The sequence below is a fragment of the Rhinopithecus roxellana genome, chromosome 11 (genome assembly GCF_007565055.1).
Source record: "Rhinopithecus roxellana isolate Shanxi Qingling chromosome 11, ASM756505v1, whole genome shotgun sequence".
NCBI classification, from domain to species: Eukaryota; Metazoa; Chordata; class Mammalia; order Primates; family Cercopithecidae; genus Rhinopithecus; species Rhinopithecus roxellana.
The window spans coordinates 44874228-44894889 of NC_044559.1; the positions used below are offsets into that span (position 1 = coordinate 44874228).

Sequence of the window (20662 nt, forward strand, 5' to 3'; positions counted from 1 at the left end):
TAAAAAGTACCTGGATCCTTCCACAGACGGGAGATCCAGGCAGGCCTTCCAAAGATCGCGACAGAAGGCGTCATTCAGGGTGCTGCAAGCAGCTCCCAGCTGTAAAAAGTAAAGGTTCCTCTTCAAAGACTTTCCTCCTCGTCTAATTAGGAGGAATAAATAGTAACTTCTCTTAGAGGCAAAATGTATTCAAAGACCTGTGCTGACATTCTCAAATATCTGCTAGCCGTGGTAAGGAAATCAATGTACTGTGTGTTCTTAGCTCCCACAATTTAGCCTAAATATTTGCCCTGGCATGCTTATACCGGTCCAAGCAAGCATTAGGTCATACCCTGTTCCTCTTCCTTATTTAAAAGCTTTTTTTTTACCTTTCTCAACATTCCACAAGTTACTTCCTCCTTCCTTTGTTCCCCTCTACCTTTGCCTCTTTTAAAAAGTTCTAAGTTGCTAGCCAATCAGGACAAATACAGCATGTGAGGTCCCGTTCCAGCCAATGGAAACCGGACACAGCCATAGGGTGGACGCTTCAGGTCATAAATGACCCTGTCTCCTTTGTTCGGTGTACTCTCGTGGTAAAACTGCTGGCAATTGTACCATTTCTGCAGGAAGTAAAAATGGCCTTACTAAATAAATTAAATTTATGTTCAAGTGCTATTTCTTTATGGCACCGAGGAACAAACATTTCAAACAGAGCCAAGCGATTCAAGGCTTCATCAGCCCCTATAACCTGCAGTGGCCTGGGAGGCAGGAGAGCCTAGCAGCCGGTGTGGTTCCCGGCCTCATGCACAATGATCCAGGTAGAAAGAGGAGACAAAACCACACTAAACCCCAGAGGCTGGGGTGGGACAGGGAGGGACCCAACAGGGCTGTACCTGAGGCCCTGCCTGCCTCCAAGGAAGCCCCACTTAATATCCCACCAATCCTACCACCCTCAGAAAAGCTTTCTCTTAAATGCAGCCTGTTCCCCAACTAAATGGCCGCTTTCTGCAATCCAGCATGACCTGATCCTCACTGGCTAAGCTCAGCAGACCTGATTGCTAGAAAGCCAGGCACAGAATCAGAACTAAGGTCTGCTAAGAGTATTATTTCAGAGGCTTGGGTTTCTACAATATTAAACTGAAAATTGTGACAGGGCCAAGCTGGGGGCCAGACGCTGACGCTGGGACATACGCAAGTGCCTCTCAGACACTTGGCATTAAACTTGTAAACACGGCTGCCTCAATGGGTCTACAGGCCAGCCCAGCACACAGGGCTGTGGGGCTCTGAGTAGGGGAAGGCGGTCTGTGGGAGCCTCGTGTTGTCAAGGTAAGAGATGCTTCCCTTGCTTTGTAAACATGTTTAACCACGTTATAAAAGCTGTTCTAAACCGTCAGACGTGGGATCTAAACAACAACAAATGTTCTGCAGTTGGCTGATCTGGAATGTGAGCAAGCCACGGTGACTCCCCCTCCTTGTGCCCCCAGCAGCCGGGAAGGTGCCCGCCCCCACGGCAGCTGCAGAGAAGACTGTGGGAAACAGGCATCTCCCCTCTGCCTTGCACAAGAAGGACCACAGGTGCAGGTTGCTGATGAGCCGTGGCTCCAGGAGCAGCTTCAAGGCATGATTTGGAAGAAAATCTGTGTTGCTAAGAGTGGCACTATTTTAAGGTTAAAAAAAAAGAAAAAAAAAAAAAAGAAAAAAAAAGAAAGAAAGCAACTGCTATTGGAAATCTCAGCTTTGTTTCTACGTTGTTATCTGCTTTTTCATTTGGCAAATGGGCTTTCTCTCTGCGTTGTTTCTGGGAAGCTGTCCCAATGCTGCGTCCACTTCCTTGCCCAGCTTCCCAGAGGCTGCAATTTCATTTTACAGTCTCAGTCATGTATAGGTAGTATGTGCTTCCCTAGAAAGGAGAACCCAATCCTCAAGTTTTAAGTGTCACCTGACACCCCCACCAGATTGCCCGGCTCATGTGCACACACCTCCTCCCACCATGCAATGCAAATACGCAACACTTATCTCTCTTTCTGCATTCATGGCAGACATCACTAATCGATCCCCACATTCTTCCTGAAGCCAGGACCTCAGCCCTGGAGTGGCATCACACACACCAAGCTGTTGAAGACCTGGCCCAGCTGAAGATGATTTAACTCAACCTTGGACAAGGACTAGCCTGAACCAGGCACTGGAAGACAAAGTGAGGAGAGAATGAGAGAGCAGCGTGGTATAAAGTGAGTGCCGGGGAATTTAAAGAATGAAGTATACCTTCTAAAGTTAGAAACTGGTGATGGCTGTGCCGTCACTGTGTACATCCATAGCAGCTATAGGGAGGGATTATCCATATTTTCTCCAGTGAGGTACAACCGGGTAGGAAAAAGCTCGCAATCTGCTGCATATTCAGCCAGCGCACTCCTCACACTGAGAACACCAGGATCTTAGTCTTCTAAAGTTGGGCTCTTACTTGCCAACAATTTAAAAGGGTTTATGGCAAAGGGTTCATGTGAATTATCCCTCAAGTTCCCCCTGCCTTTCTGTAAGGAGGAAAACACTGAGTGTTGGGAAATCCAGCTTCACCAGGGCCTCTGAGCACCCTGGGGCTGTGCTGTATAGGGTGCCCCACAGCAAGTGGGCTCCTCAGAAGGCTGGATGTGCCCCGTGGGGAACCTAGCTTTAAACTCTTCCTTGGCTTCTGAGTTTGGCATTCTCTGCAAAGTCAGCTGGAGGTTTGGTGAAGAAATGGCCACAGGAACACCTTGATAAATAGATTTGCTTCTTAAATAAAACATGTATCTGAATGAGTCACAATGTGACATGTGAGAGGCTCGCAGGTAATCTCCCTTGTAGCTCAGGTGACAGCTGGACACAGAGCTGGCGAGGCAGGAGGCTCCAGGTACCCCTGTCTTTATCCAGCCAGGCAGGTGCAGTCTGCTGCTCCCCAGAGCCTGGGCCACGTTCTCTGGCCCCCAAAAGCTTTCTGGGTGATCATGTGAATAACCGGGAGTATGTGTGGTATCCTCCACGGTTGGAAAGAGATGTCTAGAACCACACCATCAAGTTCAGGAAAAAACACAAAATACAAACCCCCTGAAAATAAAGCTCGTCTGCAACCCTAGAAAGACAAGCACGTGCAGTCACTTCAACAGGTTCCTCAGAGCCCCCGGGAAAGCTGCAGCCCGCACCCTGCAGCGTCGGTGCCATGCTGAACAGAGGAGCACGGGGCCCTGAACACAGGAAAGTGACAGGTATTTTCTCGTTTTGTAACACAGCTTAAAATAAAAAAACCAAGTTAGGTGCTTGAAAGTGTTTTTAGGCACTGGTAGCTTTTTGGAAGCCCAGACACTGTCCTGTTGGCTGACGCTGGTGTTGAGTGTTCGGGCTCCGTCACCTTCACCTATCCCCGGGAGCAGCTCATGTTCTGGGGTGAATCTTTGCCCTGAGGAAGCAGGTGCCATCCACCCGGGGCAGATCCAACAACCCCACCCAGCCCGTGTGAATGCAGACACTGCTGACTCACTGGGCCTGAAAGATCCGTAAAGGGGCATCACCAAAAACGGTGCCTTAGAAGGCATTCCCACAGCGAAGCAGCCCAGGACGTGAGGCTCTGCTTCTATTTTTGGTGAGACGCGCTACGTGTGCGAGATTTCCCCAGTGTCCCAGCCTCACATGGGTGGTCCTTGGGCTCCAGGAGGGAGGACAGGATGTGGGGATAGAAGCCGGAGCAACAGCCAAGCCGGAGGAGCAAGGAGTGAGGATTCTGGCTTCCCACTGGGTGAGGCTCTGCAACATACCCTCCTGCTTCCCAACACGGGGACGGTCCCTGCAGGGACGGGCAGTCAGGATCTTATGCACAGGATGGGGACACTCTCAGCCACCACTCTGGAGGGGAACACACATCATCTGAGTCCCCTTTCCAAAAAACAGTTCCGGTGGAATCTTCCAGGACTACTTGTTCTCTTCCTGCCGGCACGCCAAGGTCAGATGTGCCCCTGGGTCAGACTCCCCCACCTGCCTGTGCCTCTGCACACCCCACTCATGTGGCTGCTCCTCCAAGCCTCTGTGGAAGAGATGAGCCTCAGGGCATCGCCAAAGACTAAAAATTGTTTTTTTTCCTTTGAGATGGAGTCTCACTCTATTGCCCAGGCTGGAGTGCAGTGGCGCGATCTCGGCTCACTGCAACCTCCGCCTCCTGGGCTCAAGTGATTCTCCTGCCTCAGCCTCCCAGACAGGGTTTCACCATGTTGACCAGGCAGGTCTCAAACTCCTGAACTCAGGTGGTCCGCATGCCTCGGCCTCCCAAAGTGCTGGGATTACAGGCACAAGCCACTGCGCCCAGCCAAAAGACTAAATTGTAAGAAGCGCAAACCTTCCAAGGACAAAAAGCGGCTCCCATGTGACCACCTGTTCACCCTGGTGAACTCACTCGTCAAAGCCAGGACTGGCTGGTCCACCTAACTCACTCCTGCCTGGGAGCTGCCCACCTCACCTCTCCAAGCTGCCGGCCAGCAGCAAAGAATGCTATGACTATGACGAGGGCTGTGAGGTCAGCGATGGGCCTTCTGTCCCAAGGGTGGCAGCTGCCAGCATGTGGTTCCAGCCCACTGCTCTTGAACGATGAGATTCTCAATTCAAGGGCCCAAGCTCCGAGTTGTGAGGTGGTCTGGAGCCTGTTGGAAAGACCACCGAGAATGCCCACCGTCTGCTCCGTCTCAACTGTAATGAAAACCGGCTGCCTGTAGCCAAGGGGCCGCCTGGGACACCCCCACTTCACATACCCCGTGTGGGCAGGTGCATTCTGTGCCACAGCAGTTAGACACACACCAGACTTTCCCAGGATGTGCCTGGAAGCTGGAGAAATACCTGGAAATGCCTGAAGTTGTAAAATACAAGTCTGGAGCCTGGTGCCTGGCCCACTGCCGTCAGCCTCTTTTCCTTAATTGGTTTTCAATACTTTATTGCAGCAATAAAATCACCTATGCACCCAAGAAGGCAAACACACAAGGAGTCGAATTTCAGGTAATAAAGGGATGGTAAACAGTCAGCTCTTTATGCCATACGCTGGGCATCATGACCATGGAACAGAGCCTGTCCCATTTAGAAAGATGGTCACGGTCACTTCTGTTGCACCCTCCAGACAACCCTGTGCCATAGAGGCTGCCATTTCCCCAGCAGGTAATGGAGACTGAGAGGTGGAGGGAACTTGCCCAGGGTCACACAGTGAGTAAGGGATGGAGTCAGGACTCAAACTCAGGTCTGACACCAGAGATCAAGCATGCCACCCCAGGGCCCACCGCAGTGCAAACCACCTGTTGGACTGGTTCAACTCAACAAACTCTGGACACCGGATAGACAGACAGCATCAGGCCTGGCCCTCGGACACAGGCCCTCGGACACAGACAGGTGATCTTGCCTCAGCAGGCTGAGGTAGGTCTTAAAGTTCTCTCTTTTACTGCGGGAATGTGATTGTTCGATCTATCAACCAGGCACACAAAATCAAGAACCAAGGGCCTGCGGCTCTTCACATGAGGCATGCGCTGTTTCCCCCCGGGTGTCTCTCTGGATCTTGCAGCCTAAAAGAGGCATCATTGTGGTGACTATCAGAACTGCGGAGAACAGAAGGACGCATTCAAGCAAGTCCGAGACGCCATAGGATAGCAACTTGTGTGTGCTGGCCCCACTCCCCAAGCCGGCTGCAGGGACACATGGTCCTTCTCACAGAGTCCTACTGCCCCAGCAGGCATTCATGGCCCTGGTGATAAGAAACCTTGTCCTAACCTGGACAACATAGTGAAATCCCATCTCTACAAAATTTACTGGGCGTGGTACCACATGCCTGTAGTCCCAGCTACTTGGGAGGCTGAGGCAGGAGGATCCCTTGAGCCCAGGAGTTCAAGGCTGCAGTGAGCTGTGAGTGTGTGACTGCACTCCAGCCTGGGTGACAGAGTGAGACTTGGCTCTAAAAAATTAATTGAAAAAACAAACACCTGATCCAAGAAATGGATCTATGTCAACTTGTCCCTTAACACTGGCCTCTAAGAGGGTTAATGCGAGATTCAATGCACACGAGGGTGACCTTCCTTACAGGAAGCAACCTCTTGGTGGCCTCCCTGGCAAGTGGCCCAAAAGCTCTGTGCCTCAGATGCCTGACCCCGTGGGCCTCTGGCCAGGCAGGGCTTGCCGAGACGGGAACACCAGGCCTCCAGAAAGCACTAACTTGGAAGGAAGCCCTTCCCCTAAAGTCTCGAGAAGAATGAGCTTGGGGAGCTGAATTTCACCCAGTTCTGAGTCATGGTGCCTAAGACCAGTGACCATGGCTGCTCAGAATCCAGGCTCTCTCCCTGAGCCACCAGCAGCCGCTTTGGCCGGTAGGGACACCCTTCTGTCCTTTTCAGTAGTAACTGGAGAGAAGGGCCAATCATCAGATCTCACCCCCAAGAGAATAAAAACCAAGAAAAGTGAGTGTTCGTCAACCCAAGCTCCCCATACCAGGCAGTTTTCCTAGAAGATACTCTGCGGCATGGAGGGTGTTTACCAGCTACCATATATCTGTTTCCCTGGGTAGAGGAAAACAAATGTGCTCCACATCCCTCGACAGACGGTCTGAGTGACCAGAGCCCGAGGTAGCTTCATAGAGCAGTGCGGGGAAACCTCCGTGGTCAATCCCGCTGTGATTGTTCGGAGACTCCCTTCCCAGGCAGCGGATTCATGGTGCTAGACAACCAGCCAGCGAGGTGAGAAACCCTGCTTGCCAGGAAGTGACCAACACAAAAGGAAAAAGTACTCATCCCTGCCCAAGCAAGGCCATTAGCTTCTCTTCAAGTCCTGCATTATCCCCAGAAGAGCCATGGCCCAGATGGAAAAGAAGCATTGCTGGTTTTCCTATCAGTGCAAAAATCAGTGGCAACCCCACAGGCCACAAGCAGGAAACGCGACGTCTGTTCTGGAAACGGAGCCTTTGCTGTGCAGTCCCTGGTGTGGCCTGGCCATCCTCCCCTGCCCTGCTGGGGCCACAGCCGGGCTCCCAGGGCTCCCCAAAGCACTTCCAAGAAGGTGCCTTGCCCGCCCTCTGCGTGGGTACTGCTGGTGGAGGTGTTGGGTGAACAGTTCTCAAGTTCTAAAAATGTGCCCCTGACAACAACAGAAGGGGATGTTTGAGAAAAATAAGAGAAAATAGAGATGAGAAAAGAACGAATGGTTGCCAGAGGAATCTAGCAGAGAGGCCAGTTGCTGCACACTCCCTCACCGGCCGCACTCAAGGCTGGGGGCTGGGCTGGTGGCGTGTCCAGTGTGTGCACACACGAGGCTGGGTGAGATTCTGCAGAAATCTAAAAAGGCCACAGGCAACCCAGAGATGGCACGGGATGGCCCAGCCTGACTTCTCACTGTGTGGAAGTTTGACAGAGTCTACTGTGCGCTGGGTACCAGGTTCCCTGCACCTCACAAAAGGGCTCTAAGCACCACCTGGGTTGACAGGGGGAAATGGACTGTCAGAGTGCAGCGAGGTCGGGTCCCGATCAGGCTGAGGAAGGCCATGAGGCCGCGCCCGCCCTTCCCAGTGCCCCAAGGGACTTTCCCTCCAAGGTACAGAAGTAGCAGCAACCAGGAGGGCAAATGCCTAGGATGTTCCATAAACCCACAGCAAGCCGAGCGCCACTGCCAAGTTCCAGGGGTCACCATCAAGTCCTGCCTGAGGGGACGGCTGCCCGTGAGTGCCGGGACCAGGAGCCCTCTGGATGGCTGCCCCGGCCGCTGGCTTGTCCCTCGGAATCAGATGGACCAATTCCACCAGTGCCCCAGAGAAATGAACAACACGTCCTCTGGCAAAAGGACCCTGAGTAGCCTGTAGCCTGGCAGTGCCAGTCTTAATTTTCTCACCATATTTCCCAGGCTGAATGTCCACAAAAGGAAAATATCATCCTCCTCCTTAGCTATGGCAGCCAAGGCTGAGACGGGAGAGGGAGAAGCCTCCCGCTCGCAGCATGCTCTTGTTTTGCGAGTGGTCCTAAAACCCAAGAGGAAAGAGATCAGCAAGGACTGCTGTCCGGCAGGCCAGGGCCAAGAGCACTGTGCCCAGGCCCAGCTCACAGCCAGGAAGTGAACATTCTCAGCACAACAGCTGGCTGGACGCCGCCTCCATTCTTCTTTCTTCTCTTTTTCTTAAAATCTAATAACTTCTATAGCACCCCAGGCTCAGAGCCCAGTTTACAGGAAAACACTAGAACCCATCACAAAGGCATATTTATTCCTTCATATAAAAAGCATCTAATAGGCAAATCCCCAGTGGGGAAATGTGTTGGGTTGAGAGGTCAGAGGTCAGCTCTAAGCACTGTGGATGGAAGGGGAATGGACTGGCCTGCGCTGGGCGGTTGGTGCCAACATTCAGCTCCGCAGGCAGAGCTTCCTTCCCTGAATGCAATCCCTTAATGAGGCTGGGTCAGAAGAGGAGGTGGGAACCCCGAGGGAAGTCAGCGCCAAACAACAGCTGACTGCACCAGCCAAGTGCAAGAAGAGCTCAGCAGCTTCAACTAGAATGAGGCCCTGGTGAAATTCGAAGGTGACACGCAGGAGGCTGTTGACAGGCAGCGGAGGAAGGTGCTGAGGAGCAGGGAGGTAATGCCAGAAAGAAACTGCAAACTAGCGCTGATGCCGCTTCTTTGGAGAGGCAATAAAGGCAGGAGAAACTCACCTCTGCTTCTGAGCAACGGGTTCATCGGTCCCATCTTACACGGTGTGATTCTTCTACATGATCAGTTTCCCTCTTTCTTTGGTTGCTAGGAAGCTCAGAGCAGAATTCCCATCTATCCTTGTGTACAGGACTGCAGGGGATGCTGTGGCCCCACCACCCTCCCTCACCTTTTCCTATGTTTACTTTTCCATTTATTAAAACTTTACCCTTGTGTGTGTTACAGCCGTTCCCAATAGCTAGCTTAAATCCTCTTAGGTCCAAAGAACATTTTACATTCCATTTAATCACACAGAAGAATGGCGTTCGCTCTTCACCGGGAGAATTAATTCCCTGAACTCTCCCAGGCAGCAGCATGATCCAGGGGAAGGAGTTTGGCCCCGCAGTCAGAGCAGCTCGGATGCAGGTGTGGTCTTGAGGGCAGCAGCTGGAGCCAGGCAAGCACCAGCAGGTGCGCGTGGAGCCAGCTGGGGACCCTGAGCTTGCCATGCACACAGCTCCAGTGTGATGCGGTTCTCAGAGCCCTGGGGGGCAGGTGGGGTGGGCACCATCACCTCAATGTTACCCATGGGAAGCGAGCCTTAGAGCCTATCATGACTCTTGCTCCAGAGCCTATCATGACTCTTGCTCCAGAGCCCAGCCACTTTGTCCTGTTTCCTCTTGCTGACACAGACCTTGGCTTCCAGCTTGGACTGGCGACTCCTCCCCAAGTGTATACCACTGTTGACTTCCCCTTGCTGTGGTAAAGCACTGTGCCTGGAGATCATCATGGCATGGGCCACATCCTGCTGTAGGACTCAGGGTAGGGGGTGAACCTCTCTGTGCCTGTCAGAGGAAGAACGTCCCGAGTTTTCCTGGGATTTCAGATGGGGGATCATCCTTGTCAAATGTTCCACAATAGGCCAGGTGCAGTGGCTCACGCCTGTAATCCCAACACTTTGGGAAGCTGAGGTGGGGGAATCACCTGAGGTTAGGAGTTTGAGACCAGCCTGGCCAACATGGAGAAATCCCATCTCTACTAATATAAAAATCAACCGGGTGTGGTTGTGGGCACCTGTGGTCTCAGCTACTCGGGAGGCTGAGGTTGCAGTAAGCCGAGATTGCTCCACTGTACTCTAGCCTGGGTGACAGAGCAAGACTGTCTTTAAAAAAAAAAAAAAAAAAAGGTTCTACAATAGTGACAAATCCTAGTATTTACTGAACTCAGTCAGGGCCCTAGATTCTCTCAAGGCTGGTTTCCCCTACCTTGGCCCTGGCAAAGGGGCAAGAGGCACATTCCATGGGCCACCTGGGTAGGTGCACCCCACCAGTCCTGAGGAGGCACCATGTTCATATCTAGCTGGTATTGCAGACACCAGACACGCTCCCCGCCAACCCCACTGGTACCCCACAAAACTGTATTTGGAGACCAGGAATCAGGGTTCCTACTCTTGCCCCTTCTGGTGGAACACACCCAGGGTACTAACTCAGCCACAGTCTTCTCCCTCAAATGGTCACACAGCTGCCCCATGTACCAATGACATTTGCAAACCCTCCTGGGATGAGTTCTCCACAGCTCTCAGGAGAACATGTCCCAAGGGGCCGCTCACCCTCTCAGTGGGGACAGGTGTTTCTAGGTTGGATTTTTTGCTCTCCTAACAATTTGGCAAAAGTTGTTTTATTTACATGCTGAAAGCTGCTGTTGGGCTAAATTTAACTACAGTGTACCTTCCTGTTCCTTCAGCAGTTCCTCCCTCCCACTGGAGGGGGCAAGAAAAGTGAACGGAGGCTAGTTTTTTTTATCCTTTATGTAAAAAACAACTAGAAAGCCCTTTGTTGAAGCCAGCCTCAGAGTGGGGAACACACACCTGACAACAGCACGTTTAATTACATTCGTTTCTACATCGCTAACATGGGCTGATTAGTTATGGATTAAAAAAAAAAAAAAAAAAAACCTCTCCCACATATGAGCAAGGAATCTGTGAAAAAGCTTTAGAATTCTTGCTTCATATGCTCTTAGGGGTAAATACATTTGTGCCAAACACCTGAAAAGCTTTCCTGTTAATATATGTTGACTTTCTCACTTAAAAAAATACATCTCTCTTCCTTAGAATATTAATTACCAAAAGTAAGAAGTCTGGCGTGAAGCTCTACTTTTGCTCTACCCAGTCCAGCTCTCCACAGCTCAGCTTCTGCAAAGCACAAAGCAAACACTGGGACAACTGGCTGAATGGGACCCCTACCTCACACCATACGCAGAACTTGACTCAAAGTAGATCAAGACCTCAATGTCAGAGCTAAAACTGTAACATTCCTGGAGGAAAACGTAAGAGTGTATCTTCATGACCCTCCATTAAGCAATGGTTTCTTAGATGTGACACCAATGGCATAAGCAAAGTAAATACATAAGACTCCAAATTAAAACTTCCATGCTTCAAGGACACTATCAAGAAATTGGAAAAAATAACCACAGAACAGGGGAGAAATATTTCCAAACTGTGTGCCTGACACCAAAAAGCCTGGGCCCCATGACTCAGGAATTCTGACCCTCAACTCAAGCACTGAGGTTGATAGAGCTGAAATGTGACTTGTGGAGTCCCAGGATGGACACCAGATACTCAAGAGCAAAGGCCACATTTGAAAGTAGAGTTACAGCAGAATAGCGTAGGGGCCCGTTGGTTCTTTTTATGGCCAGGTGAAAATGGGGCCACTCACCCGGTCTGTGGAATCTGCTCAGGTACTTATGCCCTTGGCTCTGCAAACCATCCAGGAAAATATGAACTGTACCTCAGCCAAGATCAACAGCTTTTAAAGATTCAGAGGAGCAATAATCCCTGGAGGGGTTTAGGAGGCCCTGAGCTTGGCAATGCACAGAGCTCCAGGTGTGATGTGGTTCTCAGAGCACTCAGTGGGGGCTGGGGGGATGGTGTGGGGACAGCACAGTCACACAAAACTATTATCTAGTAACCGAAGCTATGACCCCATGACCTGCTTCCTAGAAAACAGAGGGTCCCCTGATCGAGACCTCCCTACTCCATGTGGAACTGTTTTCTAAACCAGGAAGATGGAACGACCCTGTAGACATGAGGAGGCCAGTCAACGCGGGCCCTGTGGAGACAGACAGAAGAGGGTCTGGTGACTGGAATGCGGGCAGAGCTGGCCACGGTCCCAGCAGCAGTCTTGGCTGACACGGTCTGCCATGAAAACACGGGTCAATTCCTTTAAACTAACAGCAAGCGCCAGCCTCACGCACCACCTGCTCTGAGTCCCGCACCATGCCCGGCAGAAATCGTTTGTTGGCCTCTTCCCCCTCGGAGCCCTCCAGATGCGGCCAGGAGCCCGGCCTGTTAGGCAGAAGGCCTGAGACTTGCAACCCCAGTCAGCTGACGCCAGGCACCCACGTTACTCTCTGGCCAGACTCCTGGTCCAATCACCCACATACCAGTGTGGAGGACGTCTGTGCTGTCGAGGGGGACACACTCTATGCAATGTGGGCTTGTAGAAAATGCCCAGATACCCACGTTTGAAAAAAGACCCACTAAGCTTTAACAAGACAGAGACCTAGGACAGCAGCCTTTGCACCAAACTGAGGACCACAGCGGGGCTGTCTAGTTGTTCGGGCGTGGTTCACCCCATGTCCTCCATGGACAGAATGAAATCCACACCCAAGGGGTCAGAGGAAGTGCTGTGAAGGAGGCAGAGATGGGGGATAAGTTTGGTCCCTGAGACCCCAAGGACCTCAGCAGTCCTGTGTGAGAAGAGGCCAAGGGTCAACCACAACAAGAAAAGCACCATTCCCCGCTGAGGCCAGGCAGCTCCAACCTCAACATGCAAGCACTCTCTTCCTTCTCTGCTCACTGCTCTCCCAGAAGCACAGGAAGCAGGTTCAAGACCTACCCCCTTTGACAGACATAGAAATAGAAGCACAGAGAATTCAACACACTTGCCCAAACACAAAGCAGGCAGCACTCCTCCGGGACATGCATTCAACTACTTTATGCTCCTGGGCTGAAATCATATTCCTGGGGTCCACAGCACGTCCAGGAGCCTGAAAGGGGACCAAGAAACCCAGTCTCAGCCTAGCAGAATGAGCTCCATGAACAAAGGGCGAGGCCAGGTTCAGGCACTCACAGAGTTCAGTCTGGTAAGGGGGGCACGCCAAGATGCAAATACTTCAGGGCAGCAACAGGAGGGAGGGACGATCACTGATGCTCTGCAAAGATGGCAGAGGGTGATCTGGCAAGGTCACAAGAAGGGCTGGGAGTCTCAGGAGGTCAGGCATCAGCCACAACCAGGGCCTCAGAGGCACAGAGGCCAGTAGCAGGTGACTTGCCCAGGGGCACCCTGAATGCAGAGAACACCGGGCCATGAAACCCAATGACTGATCAAGTACAGAAGCCAAATGGAAGACCCGCAGAGCTCACTGATGTCGGGTGTATTCACTGTTTTGCTAGAAAAGGCTGAGCTGTCAGCACCTGGGAACCGTTCAGCTCCTCTTGGATTTGGAAGGGAGGCCGTGCCGAGGTTCTGGCTCTACCAGGCTGGGGTAGCGGCAGAATCCTGGCTATGTGGCTCCATAATGTTGTAATGTTTTGACTATGCAGGTATAGATTACTTTGCAAGAAAAGAAATGCCACAGGGAGTCTCAAAACACCAGTCAGGCCCTTAGCTGCCCTTGCACATGACAGCTCACGCACACACTTCCATCTGCCCCACGCCGGCCTGGGCGGTGTCCTCTCCCCTGGCCCCAGTCTGGCTGTGGTGCTGAGCTCCGCCCTCCTCCTGCATCCCTGCCGGTGCACACACATACGCTGTAGGGATGCTCTTCCAAGCACAGGAGTGGCCGGCAGCCCTGGAGCTCCAGGTGCTCCACAGGCCCCATCCTGGTCCCTGCTATTCATAGTCACAGTAACTGTCCTTTTATGAATTGCCCTTCCTGGCCCCCAGACCAAAAAGCACCTGAACACAAGCCTTGGGTCTTGCCCACCTGGGAGCCCCAAACATCCGGTCACAGGCCTGGCACATAGCAGGGGAGAGGTCAATGAGGAAGGATGGAGGGAAGGAGGGAAGGAGGGAAGGAGGAAGGAGGGAGGGAGGGAGGGAGGGAGGGAGGGAGGGAGGGAGGGAGGGAGGGAGGGAAGGAAGGAAGGAAGGAAGGAAGGAAGGAAGGAAGGAAGGAAGGAAGGAAGGAAGGAAGGAAGGAAGGAAGGGCAGGTGACAGGTCAGTGAGGAAGGACGGAAGGAGTGAACAAGCCCCCGAGCTCACGCTGGGCCCTGCCCAGGGCAGTGGTCTGTGTCTGGGACTCGGGGATCCTGGGGGCAGCCCGAAAGAGGTTTCCTTGCTCCCTTACAACTCTCTCTGGCTGGACTGCATGGCCAGCACACAGGAACGGCTGGACTCATCCCTCTGCTGGTCTGCAGGGCCAGCCTGGGGTTACAGCCCCTGGACTTCACCCCCAAATGTCCTTGTGCTCGGATACAGGGGAAGCCAGCCGAAGGTTTAAGGGTCAAGACCCTCAAGAGCAGTGTGTCCTCTGCCCCAGCACAGATCTCAAGGTGCAGAGGGAGTCTCCCCACAAGAGGCAAGGCTGCATGAGGACTCAGTAGCAGGGCTGTGGGCCGATGGGGGAGACCCTCTCTGCAGATTCTGATAGGGCTAAAATTATTGATGGGGGTGCTTTCTACCCAGGAGACCAGAGTTCACACCTCCAGTTGCTGGAAACCAAGGCCACACCAAAAGAAGCCATGCGAGTGACCAGCTCTGGTGACAGATAACTGTCACAACCATCAGCCTCAACAGCCCCTTCACACAGACCACACGCTCCTCCCCCCATCCTGAAGAGTCCTCGGGCAGTGACCTTAGCAACTAGACAGGGGTCACGTGTGCCCCATTAATCCAGTTGCAGCAAGAAAAACGGCTGGAAGAAAATGGAAAAAGCTCAGAAAGATCTTTTTGTGGCTCTTTGGGCTGGGACTGCGTTTCTCACATCTGAAACTTTGCCCCCACGGTGTGTCCTGAGCTGAGCCCTGTGCAGGTTGCAGGCTTGGCTGTATTTTGTGAAGACAAAGATATGAAAATGGCCGCAGCCCTGTTCGTTGTTTCTGATGCTCCCCACTGCATCTGGTGCTGGCAGGGCTCGGGTGACAGCACGTGACACGGGGAGACTGCTGGCTCGCAGCCACCGCCTGGAGGGCTCCGCGACTCGTGCCATAGCCAGCCAGGTCAGCCTGAGAGCGACAGCAGACCCCACAACCCGCCAGGTGCTGCCACTCACGCAGGCCTGAGGAGCCCCCATTTGTCCATGTCACCGGGGCTGGTGGGCTGCACTGGGGTCCCCGCGGCATACGCCCTCCTCACGTTGTCACTCTGGACTGCCTGGTCAGCGGACTGCACTAGAAATAGGAGCCTATTGTTGTATGCACAAAACCCACCAAGGTAAGGCAGGTAGTTCGTAGACCGAGAAAAAGTAAACATACGTGAAAAATAACCAAAGCATACGAAAATAAAATAGATACCGAAAATAATCCCCAAACCCCAAACCACCCTATTGTAAACACTGCAACACTGCCTGTCCCGAAGGGAGGAAGAGAGTCAACTTCCAGAAGAGAGCTCCTTGTCCCTCCGATGGGATGGAAGCACTCGAGTTAGGCGGCACCAGAACGAAGATGCGTTCATGCTGGTGGCGTCCCGAACGAGCAACACTGGATTTCCAGATAGCCGCGTGTCCTGGACCAGAGGCCAGTGGGACTGCCCAACCCGTGCTTTCCTGAAACGTAAACATTATCCTCCACACACACACCATCTACTTTCCCTGCTGGCTCCGACAGATCCAAATCTGACTGTGGATTCCACGGAAACACAGCTGAAGCACTACCAGAGACGCCAGCCCCTGCCCTCTTCCCGACAGGGCGTGGGGAGTAAAGCCACAATGAACATAGGATAAGGAACGAGGAGGAAAACTGCAGCTATGGGGTGGATCACTGAACAGAGACATTTGATTTGCTGGCTGGCTTCTGCCTGCAGACTTCCCTGGCACTGGCTCGCTGCCACGCAAATTAAGTAAAAATCAATATCCTCCGGTCTGCAAAACATCGTGTTAACAATCACACTGCAAACAACTTATATAATACCCCTCACTCCATACCTAAATAACAGTGAATGTTTTTGTTAAAAGGCAAGTGTAAAATAAACAGGAAAAAGGAAAGAAAAGAAAAGAAGACAATCTTACAGGTCCTCCTTCAGCAAAACCTTTCCACGACTTGGGTGAGGAGATAATCTTTCTGTGATTATGACCAAGCCCTCCCGTCACTTAGCAACACATAATTAAGGAATATGTTTTCAGATCCGCTTTGCAAGCCCGGCCATTATCAGATGAAATTACTGGAGCAACAAATGTCATCGCCATGCAAATTAGTTGGTTGCAAAGAAAGAATGTTTGACTCAGAGAGCAGGCACAGGCCCTTGGAAAAATTATCTGACATCCCTCCTGGCGCACATGTATTCGAGAAAGTCAAATAATGATGTGATCAGACTTTAAAAAATCCATGAGACAAAATCAGAATCTATACGACAAAACAGAAAATCGGGCCAGTTGCTCAGTCTCCACTTGGAAACAAAAAGCAAAATGCCTGGAGGTCATCTCTAGGAGGTAATATTAACAGCAGAAGGACCACACAGTGATGGCAGAGAAACTTAAGGGGGACTCTGCAGGGTTGTGAGGTCCGGCGCCTCGGTCCCCGCCTACAGTTGCTTCAAGGCTATTTTCAAAAAGGTAGAGCTTACTGTTTCATCCTGTTTTTCACAAGCTATTCACGAAAAAAAAAAATCATTTGAAAAGGATTCTGTTTTCTGAATTATGTAGGGGAGGTAGGCAGGGAGGAAAGAAGTATGTCTGAAAGGAAGAAAACTGATTTACATTTTAAATTTTTGGTCAAGACTCTAGAGTTAAAATAAAAATTCTAAATGGTGTTCTGAGGACGCCCACCTAGGACTTCATCCACCATGTCCAAGGAAACACACGCCATAAATTACACCTGGCACACGTTGGGAAGAAAACCACCTACCACCAACTCTCGCTTTCCTGGACTTGGAAATATATTCTTCCCTTCAAGCAAGCGGAATTCCCAACTGTATTTTCTGATAGGAGAGACTAAATCTGTTTTTGAAACAGAGAGTTCTGAGGGATTTCAACATCTTGCTTTGTTTAACCCACAAGTATGCAAACACACACATTTTCATCTCCACGGTGGGTAATCACTGCCTCCGATATGACGTGCGGACCCGTGAGAGGTACGTTTCCACACGATCACGCCCTTCTAAATGGAGGATTCACGCTTTAGAGCCAGCATTTGATGAAACATTCCTGCCTTCTCCAAAGCTCCCCAGTGTGAACAAGAGAAAAGGCCACCCCTTGTGAGCTCAAGGCTGCAGTCTGTTCTGAGTGACTTCTGAGTTCCTCCAAGAAACACAGTTGAGTTTTACCACTGTCATGGGAAATCTACAAATCAACCCGACCTCAACTAAAGAACAGGAGGGCACTGCTGCCCCAGCAGATCTGGCCTGATACACAAATCTGATTAACCTAAGAGAAGCCATGTCAACTGGTCACAGTGCTGCATCCTTCTTGTTTGGTGGTGTGTGTGTGTGTGGCCTGGCGAGTGAGGACTTGATATCCTATGTTCAAACTTCCACAACCCCGCACCCCCTTGTCCCCCCAGGTCCCCAGGCAGGGCAGGCAGGGAGGATGTATTACTTGGTTCTGGTGCAAGCATGGTGGACACGATGATGGGCGCCCCCGTGCGCCGGGCCACCTTCTGGTACGGTGAGTGAGGTGTGTGGAGGCTCTGGCTGGCCGGCGGCAGGGTGGATGGCCCCAGGGGCACACCTGGCTTCCGCAAGACCTGAGGGCTGCCGTGAGGGCTGGGCAGCGGAGAGGCGGCCACGTTGCGCTCCCTCTTTAGCAGCTCCATGGGCACCGTGTATGCTGTGGAGTAGGCTGTTCTGGGGCCTGAGTGAAGGGGGTTCGAGGGGCCCGGGTTAGTCAAGGCCACCCCTGCCTGCAGGGGGTACGTGGGGCTCAGACGCGCCGTCAGGGCACAAGGGGTGGGAGAGCTGTACCCGGAATTGGAGGTGAAGTGGGGGGCATGGGCACCGACGCCAGGGGCAGAATAGGTGGCCGCCGTCTCCAGGAGGTGCTGAGATGGTGCGCTGGAGGGGCGGCGAGCCAGGTCTCCAGCTCGGGGGGCTGCTGTCTGCAGGGGACCTGCAGGCTGGGGCTGCAGGGCTGCAGTGCCCAGAGAAGCCAAGTCACCACGGAGCAGTTCGCTTCGGTGGCTGAAGCTGCTGGACCGCGCCCGGGGCAGGGGGCCCACCCGGTCCTGCCTCCACAGCTGCATCTCGGTCCTGCAGCTGCTGGCCAGGCGGCTCAGAACACGGGCCTGGCCCAGGTTGGGTGCGACAGACTTGATATCCGCATCCTCCAGGGTAGCCAGGACGGCCGGAGAGTCAAAGCCCTGCTGTAGTAGGGCTGCCAGTGTGGCCTCCGCCAGCCCCTCCGCCCGCAGAAAGGCCAGGAATTCAGGGGGTATGGTCCTTTTGCCACCAGGACCCTGGAATGCGGACAGGTCAGCTTCGTAAGTCTCGTAAGCCATCTTGGATGGGATGCTTTCCCGGGCACGCCCGTAGCCTCGATTCAGGGCCCCTGGGGCCACCCCTGTACTGCCCTCGGGGGCAGTAGCTGAGCTGGGGTCCACAACCAGGCACGTCGGGGCCACCTGTCTGGCAGAGGCAGGGTCAGTGGGTCTTTCGCTGATGTCGCTGAAGACCTGGCTGGGGGGGTAGGCAGGCGCCTCCACCCCATACCTGGCGCTGGGCTGCTCCTGTCCATACCGCCCGGGGGATGCAGCCCTGCTGTGTGTCCGCTGCCCCTGAGGCATCATTTTACCTCCAGGATCCCGGTACAGGTGACCGGCGTCCTGCAGGGCAGGTGACCGGCCTTGCATTTGATCCCATGACGTTCTGCTGCCAAGTACTCCATAGCTGGGGACTGGCCGGCTGACTCCTGGGTCCTGATAGAGGGGAGGCTCTTTGGGAACCCTAGCAGCTCCAGACGGGTCACTGTAGTAATCCCGCGGCAGCAGGGGGCTGCGACCAGACATCACTGCCTGTCTGCTGTCGTAGAAGGTGAAGTCAGGAGTAGATCCCTTTCTTGCAGCCACTGAGTTATAAACGGCCTCCTGGTACAGGTAGGGCTCGGCAGCCCCGGGCAGGGCAGCGTCCTGTGGTCGGTGGTTTGGCTCAAACCAAGTCCCCTCTGCCGTGCCATACGTCAGGGAGCTTCTCCTCCCCAGAGGCCGCAGGGACTCAGCGTTCTCCCAGGGGCCCTCGTACCACCCGGCAGCATCCCAGCTCTGAGAACGACCAATATTTATATGCCTGCTGGGAACTGGCATTGGAAAAAAAATGACTGCGGACGAGGCAGAGGAGAAGCTTTTCTTTATAAATCTTCAATTACATACATCAAACACAGACCTGGCTGTGTGCTAACCCTTCCGAGACGGCAGGGACAACCAACTGGGGGTTTTCTGTTTCAAAGCATGGCCTAAATTATTAATCCTCCGAAACCTTAGCAGACAAAACATAAGACTCACGGTAACTTTGCCTCACTCCCCAACGATAGCCAGAGAGGTCTGTTCCTTACAGCTCAGTCCCAGAGAGGAGGCTGTCCCCAGCCTGCCAGGTCCCCCTTCCTAGCTGGTGTGCTCACATGGACCGGGGCTCTCTCAGCATGAGGATTAGGAGCTAAATAAAACCCCTAAAGCTTTGTTCCATGTGACATCTCGTTAGACTGATGAAGCCGGCAGCTTGCTCCATCCAGCCCTCCCAAGCTGCAACTGGGATTTACTTCCACACGGAAGCTTGGGTTTATACTCCCCCTTCTGCACCAGGGTACTTTCAGGATGAACACTGTCTCCCCCTCTGGACGGGGCTGCTCCCACCCCTGCCACTGATTCCTGAGAGGCAACAGAAGCAAAATAAGGCTGCTTCAGTGTCAGTCCACTCTTAATCCACCACGATGAAACGTTAATCCATGGCACAGCTAAACACAAATTAAACGTGGATAAACAGAAAAAGGTCCACACGTGATCCTAGGCCATGAATGTCTAGCCCAAAAAAGAGGCCAGCTCTGAAACCCGATGCTTTGATAATACTGAGATCTGGCTTTGAGATGACTCTCTGGTTGTGAATCAAAGCCCAAATGCATTCTTTACCTTATTACTGCGAAACACAGATCCGCTCATACTGTAGAGGCGGTGGCTGGGGGAAGGATGTGTGTGCTGGGGAAGGGCGTGTGTAATCTGGAATTTAAGTGACTGCAACAGAGGTCACAGGAACAGGAGGATGGGCGACTAAACCTTACACTGCAAAGCAAAACTGGGAAGCGGCTGCATCTGAATATCTCATCTTCTTTTAGGTACGTCAGAAAGAAAAGCCTAATTCCAGCAGGCTTAGATCCTGCAGATGATTTTCCGTATTCACATGGATTAGGCTTTCAGAGTCCACAAAGGACTTCGGCGCAATAATGCAAAGAAGAGCAGTTATTTAGATAAAGGAGCGCCCCAAAGTATTAAGACATTTCCTTAAACATATAGAACAGTCCCAGAGAAGCAACATCCCAGACTAACACGGTAGGTTCCTGCCCTGCAACTGCAGGATTCCCATGACAAAGAATTCACAGCAAAAAAAAAAAAAAAAAAAAAAAAAAAAAAAAAAAAGCTGGTGATTAGGAAGCTACAAAGGCTATATATATTGAAAGCATTTTAAAATGAGACAATATGCATACCTGCAAGCTTTAAACCAAAGAGTGCTGTTCCTCACTCACATCTCTCGCAATCTAGCACTCTACTAGAATCTTCTAAAGAGAAATACTAGTACTTTTTTTTTTTTTTTCCTTGAGACGGAGTCTCGCTCTGTTGCCCAGGCTGGAGTGCAGTGGCGTGATCTCGGCTTACTTGCAAGCTCCGCCT

General features: G+C 52.3%; 1 protein-coding gene across 10 annotated transcripts in view; it reads right to left on the reverse strand.

Annotated features, from left to right (window-relative positions):
- Positions 1–20662, reverse strand: part of CTBP2 (C-terminal binding protein 2) — a 239158-nt gene that overhangs the window by 20571 nt on the left and 197925 nt on the right. For 2 of the 10 annotated variants that reach the window (XM_010357644.2, XM_010357635.2), the window contains exon 1: positions 17389–19087. The exons of the other annotated variants lie outside the window; for them this stretch is intronic. In XM_010357644.2, coding sequence (XP_010355946.1) covers positions 17389–19087 — 1699 coding nt within the window. Of the gene's footprint in view, positions 1–17388; positions 19088–20662 lie in introns of those variants that run through there. 10 annotated transcript variants of the gene reach the window in all.